General features: G+C 45.1%; 1 protein-coding gene across 1 annotated transcript in view; it reads right to left on the bottom strand.

Annotated features, from left to right (window-relative positions):
- The window catches only part of LOC112068386 (adenylyl cyclase-associated protein 2-like), a 55,637-nt gene that overhangs the window by 9,951 nt on the left and 31,492 nt on the right, over window positions 1-14,194 (bottom strand). The window contains exons 5-8 of the mRNA XM_070438134.1: window positions 7,082-7,143; window positions 4,668-4,823; window positions 4,467-4,552; window positions 4,169-4,274 (exon numbers count right to left, since the gene is read on the bottom strand). Coding sequence (XP_070294235.1) covers window positions 4,169-4,274; window positions 4,467-4,552; window positions 4,668-4,823; window positions 7,082-7,143 — 410 coding nt within the window. The remainder of the gene's footprint in view (window positions 1-4,168; window positions 4,275-4,466; window positions 4,553-4,667; window positions 4,824-7,081; window positions 7,144-14,194) is intronic.

The raw sequence follows: 14,194 nt of genomic DNA on the forward strand, positions 1-14,194 counted from the left end.
AGAAGATGAGGGAAAGGGGGGAAGGGAGAGAGAGGGAGAAGGGGGAAGGGAGAGCGAGGAGAGAAGGGGGAGGAGAGGAGAGGGAGAAGGGGGGAAGGGAGAGAGAGGAGAAGGGAAGGGAGAGAGAGGAGAAGGGGAAGGAGAAGAGGGAGAAGGGGGGAAGGGAGAGAGGGAGAAGGGAGGAGGAGAGGGAGAGAGGGGAAGAGAGGGGGAAGGGAGAGGGAGAGAACGGGGAGGGAGGAGAGGGAGAAGGGGGAAGGAGAGAGGGGGGAAGGGAGAGAGAGAGAAAGGGGAGGAAAGAGAGGGAGAAGGGGGAAGGGAGAGAGAGGAGAAGGGGAAGGGAGAGAGAGGGAGAAGGGGGGAAGGAGGAAGAGGGAGAGGGGAAGGCGAGAGAGGAGAAAGGGGGAGGAGAGGGAGAAGGGGGAAGGGAGAGAGAGGAGAAGGGGAGAGAGAAGGGAAAGGAGGAGAAAGAGGGAGAAGGGGGGAGATGGGGGAGGAGGGAGTGGGGAGAGAGAGGAGAAGGGGAAGGGGGAGAGAGTGAGAGGGGGAGGGAGGAGGAGAATGGGGAGGAGAGGGGGAAGGAGGGAAGAGAGGGAGAAGAGGGCGAGAGAGAGAGAGGGAGAAGGGGGAAGAGAGGGAGAAGGGGGGAAGAGAGGGAAAGGGGGAAGAGAGGGGAGAAGGAGGGAGAGAGAAGGAGAAGGGGGAGGAGAGGAAGGGGGAAGAGAGAGAGGGAGAAGGGGGAAGAAGAAGAGAGCGAAGGGGGGAGAGAGAGAGGAGAAGGGGAGGAGAGAGAGGGAGAAGGGAGAGGAAGAGAGAGGAGAAGGGGGGAGAGAGAGAGAGGAAGGGAAGAGAGGGAAGGAGGAGGGAGAGAGAGGGAGAAGGGAAGAATAGAGGGGAGCGAAGCGGGGAAGAGAGAGGGAGAAGGGGGGAAGAGAGAGGGAGAAGGGGGAAGAGAAAAGGACAAAGAGTAGTAGAGGAAGAAAACAGAAAGCAGACGATAGAAGAAGAGCATGAATTCCCAGCAAACTCTACAATTGCTCAATTGAGAACCACAAAGCAGCCACCAGTACACCAGGGACCAAGTCATTCATACAAGCTGGTCCTTAAGCAACCAGCTCCCTGCCTGCATAACTACACATAAAAATATACACATGAGAACGACATCCCAACCGGCACCATATTCCCTATATAGTGCACTACGTTTGGCCAGACCCTATGGGCTCTATGTAAGCAATATAGTGCCATTTGAACAGCAGTCCTGTACCACTTTAAAAATAAGGAAACAGAAAACAACATCTGAGTCTCTGCTGCAGATGAAAACAACTGGACGACTCCAAAAGAGTCAGAGACAATTATGTCTCGAGGCGAGCTGTAATTCATTGAGTCTTGTTCCTGCCCATTCAAACCTGCATGGCAAGCAAGGTTATAGYTCATCCATAGGGCCAGGAGCGTTTCCTGACCGTGTGACCTGATCATGGAAAAAGCCAGGAATTCTGGGCCTATTTATCCAACCTCAGATAAAAAAAAGTCCTGAGAAGTCAGGCAGTGGGACCCAAGTTGTTCCTTCTCAGGTCACAGAGTCATGAAAAACTCCTGGCTCAGGGAGGAGCAGTGTTCAGGGCAGTGTTGAGGAGGTTGGATCAGGAGCTATTTGCTGCTGTAACACATGGATAATGGAATGTGGAGGGAATGCCCCACTGGACGTTAGCTAGCTAGAGGACCGTAGTGCTGCTGAAGCGCTGTAGTATAAGACATTAACTATCCATTATATGTCTCATGTAACTGTTTTACAGCACAGTTACAACATGATGATGGTATACAGTGGAGTCCGAAATGATTGACACCCTTAATAAAGACCCTTAATAAAGCAAAATGACTGTATAAAATAAATCATAAAAATATTTTTGCAATGGCCATCTCAGTCTCCAGACTTGAACCCTATTGAAAACCAGTGGTTTGAACTGAAGAGCACAGACAAAGGATATCAAAGATCTGGAAGGATTCTGTATGGAGGAATGGTCTAAAATCCTCATAAAACATTCTAGAAAAAGTCTCAGTGCTGTTATCATCATAATGTGAGGTATTGAAAACAGGGGTGTCAATCATTTGAACCATACATTTTTTTATTTAAATGTATTACTTGTTAAACAAAATGTATTTCTCTGAGCAATTGTATTAGTATAAAATAATATAATTGCCCAATTTTTTCRAGCACACAATATAGCTCAGTATTTGAACATTTTATTTTATACAGTCATGCTTATCTTTTTCAAGGGTGACAATAATTCAGACCTCACTGTATGTACTGTGTGGACTGARGCATTAGAGTTGTAGTCATAATGTGGTAATTATAGTTACACAGTTTAGTTAGTATGTGACGATTAGTGGCGGTCAGWACCGTTTAAGATGAGGGAGGACGATACATATTTTATGACCATGGCCTTATTTCTATTACAGCATATTGGATGACTGTCATTCATATTCCATTCACCCAGCTCATTTTAACATTGATAGGTTTAGGCTTCTACATAATACTAAAATKTTCCCTATACCCATCATAGGTTGCTACAACTTAATAACCTACGAAGGAAAGTTTACAACTTAGGTGCACACAGGTCGAGAGAAAAATTTGAGGTGACATACAGTGACATATGGACAGACAGTGACACATTCAATACCGCCTTGTACACTCTTRCCTGCATCTAGCTGATATAGGGTGTAATCATTAGTCTAAAAGTTGMAAACAAGAGTTTCTATTGACACGTTCAGGTATGTTTATCCCTGTTTTGTTCCATTTACTTCCTGTACACAATACATGCACATCACATACAATCAAACAATCTCCGACAAGGACATGAGGGGAAACAGAGGGTTAAATACACAACATGTAATTGATGGGATTGGAACCAGGTGTGAAGGAAGACAAGACAAGACAAAACCAATGGAAAATGGATCAGTGATTGCTAGAAGGCCGGTGACGTCGACCGCCGAACACCGCCCAAACAAGGAGAGGGACCGACTTCGGCGGAAGTCGTGACACTTCCGTTTAAGAAAAGTTTTTCAAGAGAATCGGCGGAATGAATACACCCCTGATCACGCATAAACACAGTTAATTTTCATAGCACATTGTATTCCTTCTCGYATCTATGCACTCTCCACCTCTCACCTTAGCTTGTGGACTTCAATGCACAACACATCAGCTATATGTGACCAGGCGAAAAAATACTTTCCAAGCCAAACTGCTACACACAGCCTACATCGTTGTCATCATATTGGATAAAGTAACATCATAGTCAACATAGCAAATAGAASTAACGCGTTAGTAAATCCGCTATTATCATGCAGTAACATTACAGTGTACAGTCAGTAAGCAGTTTAGCACTTAACCCAGCGGGCCCCGGTTGAAATAAATTAGTCAAACCAAAAGCTTGCCTTGACTTGGAAGAGTTCCAGTGTTGTGTTGGATAGACATAGCCAKCTAGCTAAAATAGCATCCCTCTGTTTGAGCAGGCTAAACTAGCTAGCTGYATTTGCTAGCTAAGTAAACAAAACTGAAAGTTATTATTTTTTAACGAAATTTCTTGCTTCTCCTTCATTTTGAAATAAATKTATTCAAAACTGTTCAACTATTGTCTTTCTCTCTCTTCGACTCAACTACTCACTATATTTTATGCACCRCAGTGCTAGCTAGCTGTAGCTTATGTTTTCAGTACTATATTTACTCTCTGATCCTTTGATTGGGTGGACAATGTCAGTTCATGCTGCAAGATATCTGATAGGTTGGATGACGTCCTCCGGAAGTTGTCATAATTACTGTGTAGGTCTGTGGAAGGGGGTGAGAACCATGAGCTCACTAGGTTTTGTATTGAAGTCAACGTACCCAGAGGAGGACGGAAGCTAGCTGTCCTCCGGCTACACCATTGTGCTACCCTACAGAGTGCTGCTGAGGCTACTGTAGACCTTCATTGCAAAATAGTGTGTTTTAATATATTTTTGGGTGACGTGGTTATATTTAGTATAGTTTTATCTAAAAATGAGAACTTTTTTAATGTTTAATTTTTTTTTTTAAATGAAATTCACCGAGGAAGGCCCTCCCCCTTCTCCTCTGCGGAGCCTCTACTGGACTGGGTGATTATTTTTGTAAATCTTAAGTGTCGCTGCTACTCACAGTCTTGCTCCAGACTAGGCCTGTTGTGTGATGCTGTTTGATGAAGCTCTGAAGCTCAGTCCAGATGGATAGGTAGGACCCCACCCAATCCACATGACGCTTGTCTCTATAGAGAAAGAGATCAACAGACAGACGGAGAGAGGGGGAGAGAGAGAGGGTGACAAGGAAAAGGGGGATGGATTAGGACGAATACACAGAGAGAGAAAAAGACACAGACAGTTATTTTTACATACCAACAATAATCTGCAAAGTAGTTAATAAGCTAAAGTTGATGTAATACACCAGGAGTCATACTCACGAGTCTTTATAGTCTTTCAGAACTCTGTTAGTGTAGAAAATGGCAGCATCATTCATCTCCTTCACATAGGGAACTGGCTTCTGGCTCTGGAAGAGAGAAGGAGCGAGAGAAAGAGAAAAAAGAGAGAGATAGAGGTAGTTAAACATGCATTCACAGAAACACAGTGAAGAAGATGTGAATGAGTGAGCGATGTCTCCTCACCACGGCGACCCAGCCCAGCGCTGGGATGCTCTCGCTGACAGCTGATAGGTGGTTGAATTGGCTGCTACCACGGTTACATTCCCGAAAGTTCTGAATCTCCTGGATTTTCTCTGAGATAGGCTTCAGCAGGTCAGACAGCTCCATCTGGGAGGGAGAGAGAGGGAAGGAGAGCGAGAGAGGGAAAATGAAAGAGAGAAAGATAGTGGGAGAGAGAGAATGCTTGTCAACAAAAACAGAACAATCTCACAGGTAGTGTCTTTTCTATATAACTGACAATATGCAAATAGCATTTATCAATGACTTAAGTATAACTCAACACCCATACATTCCTCTGTAATAGTGGTCTGAGCAGCTCTCAGTGCTCTCCATAACCTGAGTGAGAGCACCAGTCTCAATGGGCCAGTTACCTCATGTTACCCGTTATATAGCAGTTTCACTTACTGCCTTGCCCACAAGCAACTCTGCCATGCATGCCAGCTAGTCGAAGGCAGTGTGCAATTTGACTGTGATTTTATAACTGGGCAACTGGAATTTTATTAGAAGGATCCATTTTCCATTGGAACTTCCAGAACCCTGCTAGCTTCCATCCCTCTTTCCCTCCCTCCTCCCTCTCCTCCCAGCATTCCTCTGTTCATTGGGAGATCCCTCTGGCCTTGTAAGGCACTGAGCAGGTCTAATGTTTACAGTTTACCTTCACACAACTGGGTAAAGGAACACATTGTTTCCCTAGTGACACTGTAGTACAGTTCTCTTATTTTGACCTGTACCTAAGCCGATGTTGCTATGACATTTTAACTAAATATCCACCGCGGTGTCGATATGCTGTGGGAAAGATAAATAAATATAATAATTTCTGTTTATTTATTTAGCTTTATTTTGAGAAAGGATGTGATTATTCTTCCGTTGCTATGGCAACTGATTTAATTGCATTATGGGTTAAATACAGTGCATTCGGAAAGTAATCAGACCCCTTCACTTTTTACACATTTTGTTACGCTACAGCCTTATTGTAAAATGTATTAAATAAAAAATGTTCCTCATCAATCTACACACAATAACCCATAATGACAGAGCAAAACCATGTTTTAGACATTTTTGCAAATGTATTAAAAATAAAAAACAGAAATACCAAAGGGTCTGAATACATAAGTTTTCAGACCCTTTGCTATGAGACTCAGCTCAGATGCATCCTGTTTCCATTGATCATCCTTGAGATGTTTCTACATGTCACACCCTGATCTGTTTCAYCTGTCCTTGTTATTGTCTCCACCCCCTCCAGGTGTTGCTTGTTATCCCCAGTGTATTTATCCCTGTGTTTCCAGTCTCTCTGTGCCAGTTCGTCTTGTATGTCCAAGTCAACCACGTTTTTCCCCGTTCTCTTGCTTTTGCTATTTCTCCTTTTTCTAGTCCTCCCGGTTTTGACCCTTGCCTGTTTCTGGACTCTTTACCCGCCTGCCTGACCATTCTGTCTGCCTTGACCTCGAGCCTGTCTGCAACTCTGTACCTCTGTCACGACTTCCACCGAAGTTGGTCCCTCTCCTTGTTCGGGCGGCGTTCGGGCGGTCGAAGTCGCCAACCTTCTAGCCATCGCTGATCCTCTTTTCATTTTCCTTTGGTTTTGTGTTGTATCACACCTGGTTCCAATCCCATTCATTATAAGTTGAGTATTTAACCCTCTGTTCCCCCTCATTGTCCTTGTCGGTGATTGTTTGTTTTGTAAGCTATGTGCAAGATATGTTCTGRTGTGCGACGGGTTTTGTACCCACTTGTATTATTTTGTATATTTTGGTTTTCTGAGTTTTTGAGCACTTATTAAACTGCTTTGTTTTATACCAAGTTCGATCTCCTGCGCCTGACTTCCCTGCCACCAACACGCACCCTTAACCTCATGGACTCGGACTCGACATGGTTTTGACCTTTTGCCTGTCCACAACCATTCTCTTGCCTACTGCTTTTTGGATTATTAAACATCTAAGACTCCAACCATCTGCCTCCTGTGTCTGCATCTGGGTCTAGCCTTGAGTTATGATACTACAACTTTGTTGGAGTCCAACTGTGGTAAATTCAATTAATTGGACATGATTTGGAAAGGCACACACCCGTCTATATAAGGTCCCAAAGTTGACAGTGCATGTCAGAGCAAAAACCAAGCCATGAGATCAAAGCAATTGTCCGTAGAGACAGGATTGTGTCAAGGCACAAATCTGGGGAAGGGTACCAAAAAATGTCTGCAGCATTGAAGGTCCCCAAGAACACAGTGGCCTCCATCTTTCTTAAATGGAAGAAGATAAGAAGCACCAAGACTCTTCCTAGAGCTGGCCGCCCGGCCAAATTGAGCAATCGGGGGATAAGGGCCTTGGTCAGAGAGGTGACCAAGAACCCGATGGTAACTGTGACAGAGCTCCAGAGTTCCTCTGTGGAGATGGGAGAACCTTCAAGAAGAACAACAATCTCTGCAGCGCTCTATCAATCAGGCCTTTATGGTAGAGTGGCCAGACGGAAGCCACTCCTCAGTAAAAGGCACGACAGCCCACTTGGAGTTCGCCAAAAAGCACCTAAAGGACTGTCAAATCATGAGAAACATGATTCTCTGGTCTGATGAAACCAAGATTGAACTCTTTGGCCTGAACGCTAAGCATCACATCTGGAGGTAACCTGGCACATTCCCTACAGTGAAGCATGGTGGTGGAGGCAGCATCATGCTGTGGGGATGTTTTTCAGTGGCAGGGACTGGGAGACTAGTCAGGAGAGGGAAAGATGAACGGAGCAAAGTACAGAGAGATCCTTGATGAAAACCTGCTCCAGAGCGCTCAGGACATCAGACTAACGCAAAGGTTCACCTTCCAACAGGATAATGACCCTAAGCACACAGCCAAGACAACGCAGGAGTGGCTTGGGTACAAGTCTCTGAATGTCCTTGAGTGGCCCAGCTAGAGCCCGGACTTGAACAGCACACATTTTTGTTGTATCCCCGGACAATCATGCCTGATTCAACTCATTGAGGGCCTGATTATTAATTGTCAAGTTGAATCAGGTGTGCTTGTCTGGGACTACAATAAAAATGTGTACTGTTGGGGGTACTCAAGGTCTGGAGTTGGGAACCACTATCTTAGGTCATCCAATCAGTGGCTTAAATACTCAAAAAGAGAGCCTCTCCTAGAGAATGTTTACAGATGTGGAGAGGATGAAATTGTCAGAAGTACTGTACAGCTCTATTCCTAAGTGTATCGGTTTGATTTGAATAATAATCTTATACACTCCGACATAGTTTGCTGCATTTTACATACTACAGTTTCTCCTTGTGTGTCAGAGGGAGAGACAGAAAGAGAGAACTATTTTTTTGAGCAAATTCTTGCCCAAATCAGATGCACATGATTTTCATAACATGAGATAGACAGTCCTTTCATAGGGAGGACCAACATCAACTGTCTTACTTTCACTCTGTCCAGATCCCATCAAAAACAATTAGCCTGCTAGAGCATCCTTAAAAGAAAACCACTTCTCCATGAAATGGAGGAAATACCCGCTGAGATAAAGTGATGCTATGACCAATTCATCTGTGATGATAAGGCCCAGGAGGTTTTCCTCCTGGCCCTAGTGACGATTAATCTGTGAGTTGTACATATCTTTCAGGCTAAAGATCTTCCTCCCTCCCCTCGACTCTTTCAGTTACTGTACCAGGGGTATCTGATAGCCCAAATATTTTATTTCAGCCACATTGGTAAGACAGAAGCCCCATATTCCCCCCTCTCAATCATCCTCCACTTCCAATGAAGAGAGACATAAATAGCCAGGATATCTCCAGGCTATGAGTGGGTCAGGGGCCTACATTACACACCATTCACTGAGAAAGAATGTGTAATGAGAGAGAGAGAGATGGTAGAGAGAGTTAGACAGAAAGACAGGGAGAGAGACGGTAGAGAGAGTTAGAAAGAGAGGGAGAGAGACGGTAGAGAGAGTTAGACAGAAAGACAGGGAGAGAGATGGTAGAGAGAGTTAGACAGAGAGGGAGATAGAAAGTAGAAGAGAAAAAAAGGAACAAAGCGTAGCATCAAGTTATTTGATCTGTACCGTATAAGCACACTATCTGATACCATGGCTTGGCGTCCACTATGCCGACATTCACTGACTGGCCAGGCTCTGAGCTATAATGACCAGGCTTTGAGCTATAATGACCAGGCTATGAGCTATAATGACCAGGCTATGAGCTATAATGACCAGGCTATGAGCTATAATGCAAAACACGAGATCAAAGCTCCCAGTGGAAAGTGACCAAGAAGAAACCAACAGTGGGATTCTACAGTGTAAAGCCTCACAGCAGCGCATAGGGCTGTCGAGGCGAGACAGCTGTAGTGTGAGACACACACACACACAGAGTGAAAAGCCTCACGTGGCCCAGCTTCACCACACACACACACCACACACACACACACACACACACACACACACACACACACACACACACACCACCACACACACACACACACACACACACACACACACCACACACACACACACACACACACACACACACAAACAGGAGCAGCTCAAATATAGAACATGCCATAAAAAGCCACAGAGCACAACTCCAGGCCGGAGTGGCGGAGAGAAAAGCCAGAGGTTTACCGGCGGCTCTGGGGTCCCTATGGGAGAGATGTACAGGGTTACAATCCCTTTTCCACCAAAGGCTGCTCCAATGGAGACAAAGGCCATGATTGAGGTTAATATACAACTACAGTGCCTTCAGAAAGTATTCAGACCTCTTGACTTTTTCCACATTTTGTTTACATTACAGCCTTATTCTAAAATGGATTAAATAAAAGATTTCCTCAGCAATCTACACACAATACCCCATAATGACAAAGTGAAAACAGGTTTTTAGAAATGTCTGCACATTTATTAAAAATAAAAAAAACTGAAATACCTTATTTACATAAGTATTCAGACCCTTTGCTAGGAGACTCGAAATTGTGCTCAGGTGCATCCTGTTCCCATTGACCATCCTTGAGATGTTTCTAGAAACTTGATTGGAGTCCACTTGTGGTAATTCAATTGATTGGACATGATTTGGAAAGGCAAACACCTGTATATATAAGGTCCCACAGTTGACAGTGCATGTCAGAGCAAAAACCAAGCACGCAGGTCAAAGGAATTGTCCGTAGAGCTCTGCGACAGGATAGTGTCGAGGCACAGATCTGAGGAAGGTTACCAAAATATGTCTGCAGCATTGAAGGTTCACAAGAACACAGTGGCCTCCATCATTCTTAAATGGAAGAAGTTTGGAACCACCAGACTCTTCCTAGAGCTGCCGCCTAGCCAAACTGAGCAATCGGGGATAAGGGCCTTGGTCAGGGAGGTGAACAAGAACTTTTGATGTCACTCTGACAGAGCTCTAGAGTTCCTCTGTGGAGATGGGAGAACCTTCCAGAAAGACAACCATCTCTGCAGCACTCCACCAATCAGGCCTTTATAGTAGAGTGGCCAGACGGAAGCCACTCCTCAGTAAAACGCACATGACAGCCCGTTTGGAGTTTGCCAAAAGGCACCAAAAGGACTCCCAGACCATGAGAAACAAGATGATCTGGTCTGATGAAACCAAGATTGAACTCTTTGGCCTGAATGCCACGTGTCACGTCTGGGGGAAACCTGGCACCATCCCTACGGTGAAGCATGGTGGTGGCAGCATCGTGCTGCGGGGATGTTTTTCAGCGGCAGGGACTGGGAGACGAGTCAGGATTGAGGCAAAGATGAACGGAGCAAAGTACAGAGAGATCCTTGTTGAAAACCTGCTCCAGATCGCTCAGGACCTCAGACTGAGGCGAAGGTTCACCTTCCAACAGGACAACGACCCTAAGCACACAGCCAAGACAACGCAGGAGTGGCTTCGGGACAAGTCTCTGAATGTTCTTGAGTGGCCCAGCCAGAGCCCAGACTTGAATCCCATTCGAACATCTCTGGAGAGACCTAAAAATAACTGTGCAGGAACGCTCCCCATCCAACATCTCAACAGGCTACAGTCTCTCTACAGGCTCTCTACAGGCTACAAGCTCTCTACAGGCTATAGGCTCTCTACAGTCTCTCTACATGCTACTGCCTCTCTACAGGCTCTCTACAGTCTACAGTCTCTCTACAGTCTACAGTCTCACTACAGTCTACAGTCTCTCTACAGTCTACAGTCTCTCTACAGTCTACAGTCTCTCTACAGGCTACAGTCTCTCTACAGGCTACAGTCTCTCTACATACTACAGGCTCTCTACAGGCTCTCTACAGGCTACAGTCTCTCTACAGGCTACAGTCTCTCTACAGGCTACAGTCTCTCTATAGGCTACAGTCTCTCTACAGTCTCTCTACGTTCTACAGGCTCTCTACAGTCTACAGTCTCTCTTCAGGCTCCAGGCTCTCTACAGGCTCCAGGCTCTCTACAGGCTCCAGGCTCTCTACAGGCTCCAGGCTCTCTACAGGCTCCAGTCTCTCTACAGGCTCCAGTCTCTCTACATGCTACAGGCTCTCTACAGGCTCTCTACAGGCTCTCTACATGCTCTCTACATGCTACAGGCTCTCTACATGCTACAGGCTCTCTACAGGCTACATTCCCTGATCCACCTCTACGCAGACACCATTATGTATTAAAAAAAAWTWTTTTACCTTTATTTATCTAGGCAAGTCAGTAAAGAACAAATTCTTATTTTCAATGACGGCCTAGGAAGAGTGGGTTAACTGCCTTGTTCAGGRGCAGAACGACAGATTTGTACCTTGTCAGCTTGGGGATTTGAACTTGCATCCTTTCGGTTACTAGTCCAACGCTCTAACCACTAGGCTACCTGCCGCCCCAAGTATACATCTGGCCCTTCTTTGGATACTGTGTTAACTAACCTACAAACGAGCTTCAATGCCATACAACACTCCTTCGTGGCCTCCAACTGCTCTTAAACGCTAGTAAAACCAAATGCATGCTTTCCAACCGTTCGCTGCCCGCACCTGCCCGCCATCACTACTCTGGACGGTTCTGACCTAGAATATGTGGACAACTACAAATACCTAGGTGTCTGGCTAGACTGTAAACTCTCCTTCCAGACTCATATTAAACATCTCCAATCCAAAATCAAATCTAGAATCGGCTTTCTATTTCGCAACAAAGCCTCCTTCACTCACGCCGCCAAACTTACCCTAGTAAAACTGACTATCCTACCGATCCTCGACTTCGGCGATGTCATCTACAAAATAGCTTCCAATACTCTACTCAGCAAACTGGATCAGTCTATCACAGTGCCATCCGTTTTGTCATCAAAGCCCTTATACCACCCACCACTGCGACCTGTATGCTCTAGTCGGCTGGCCCTCGCTACATATTCATCGCAGAACCCACTGGCTTCCAGGTCATCTAATAAGTCTATGCTAGGTAAAGCCGCCTTATCTCAGCTCACTGGTCACGATAACAACACCCACCCGTAGCACGCGCTCCAGCAGGTATATCTCATGGGTCATCCCCAAAGCCAACACCTCCTTTGGCCGCCTTTCCTTCCAGTTCTCTGCTGCCAGTGACTGGAACGAATTGCAAAAATCACTGAAGCTGGAGACTTATATTTCCCTCACTAACTTTAAACATCAGCTATCTGAGCAGCTAACCGATCACTGCAGCTGTACATAGTCCATCTGTAAATAGCCCATCCAATCTACCTACCTCATCCCCATATTGTTTGTATTTACTTTTCTGCTCTTTTGGACACCAGTATCACTACTTGCACATCTTCATCTGCTCATCTATCACTCCAGTGTTAATCTGCTAAATTGTAATTACTTCAATACTATGGCCTATTTATTGCCTTACCTCCTCACGCCATTTGCACACACTGTATATAGACTTTCTTTTTTTTCTATTGTGTTATTGACTGTACGCTTGTTTATTCCATGTGTAACTCTGTGTTGTTGTTTGTGTCACACTGCTTTGCTTTATCTTGGCCAGGTCGCAGTTGTAAATGAGAACTTGTTCTCAACTAGCCTACCTGGATAAATAAAGGTGAAATAAAATAAAATATATAAATACATGCTCTCTAAAGTCTCTCTACAGGCTCTCTAAAGTCTCTCTACAGGCTCTCTACAGGCTCTCTACAGGCTCTCTACAGGCTCTCTACAGGCTCTCTACAGTCTTTCTACAGGCTACAGTAAAGATACAGGACATGAAACTCCTTACCACCCGTCTTGTCATCTCTCCCCTCCCCTTCTTTCCTCTCTTCCTCCACTATCTCTTATTCCCTTCCTCTCCCTTCCCTCCCTCTGTTTAAACCCTTCCTCCTTATTTGTTTATCAGACAATTGGTGAATTCTCTCTCACTGCCACTTGACCAATGACCTGCGAGATAGGAGTTAATCACTTCCTGTACAGCTCTGAGCTCCCGCCTGGTTCAATACAAACTGAAGGCTGACAGGATGATAACACGTTAACCCCTCTTCCTCTCCATAACCCCTCCCTTTCACCCCCTTTCCCCCCTCCCTTCCCCATACATGAATGCATTGGGAATGTGTTGTATTAGCGTTCTTTTTTAAAAGGGGTAATCCTATGTGAACAGTGCTCCGGGGCTCTGCATGGCTGGCCACTGGCCCAGCAGCACAGGGAAACACAGAGAGGAAAAGTCTGCTACTGGAACTCTGGAAAAGGTGTTCCTGAAATGGCCGATACTGAAAAGGGCAATACTGAAATGAGTGATACTGAAATGGGCGATACTGAAAAGGGCGGTACTGAAATGGGCAATACTCACTTTAATAACTCTACCTACATGTACATATTACCTCAATTACCTCGACACCGGTGCCCCCGCACATTGACTATGTACCGGTACCCCCTGTATATAGCCCCACTATTGTTATTTACTGCTGCTCTGTACATTTTTTGTTATTCTTATCTATTACTTTTATTAGGTATTTTCTTAAAACTGCATTGTTGGTTAGGTCTACACCTGTTGTATTCGGCACATGTGACAAATACAATTTGATTTGATTTTTTATTTGAAATGAGCAGTACCGAAATTAACAGTACTGAAATGGGCGACACTGAAATGAGCCGTACTGAAAGGAGTGATACTAAAATTAGCAATAATGAAATGAGCGGTACTGAAATGAGCGGTACTGAAAAGGACGACACTGCGACACTGAAATGTGTGACACTGGCTACATTAAGTATAGGATTTAAGTCCACAATAGATAACTCAGTTGAAGTGCAGTTGGCCAGTAGTCCTGACCCAGACAAATTTGTTTTACTTGCTTTGGGTACCAAAGAAGGCAAAGATAACTGAACTAAATTATTATCGCCCTGTAGCACTCACTTCTGTCATCATGAAGTGCTTTGAGAGACTAGTCAAGGATCATATCACCTCCACCTTACCGGCCACCCTAGACCCACTTCAGCGTTGTGCAGACGGCACCAGCCTCTGGAGGGAGCCCCTTGCGGTTGAGGGATGGGTTGCAGTTCTGAATATCAGGCTCTGGCATCAGCCCAACAGGATCTCTCGATTGTAATCTGTAAACGTTTGT

This window comes from Salvelinus sp. IW2-2015, unplaced genomic scaffold (assembly GCF_002910315.2).
Source record: "Salvelinus sp. IW2-2015 unplaced genomic scaffold, ASM291031v2 Un_scaffold495, whole genome shotgun sequence".
Classification (NCBI taxonomy): domain Eukaryota; kingdom Metazoa; phylum Chordata; class Actinopteri; order Salmoniformes; family Salmonidae; genus Salvelinus; species Salvelinus sp. IW2-2015.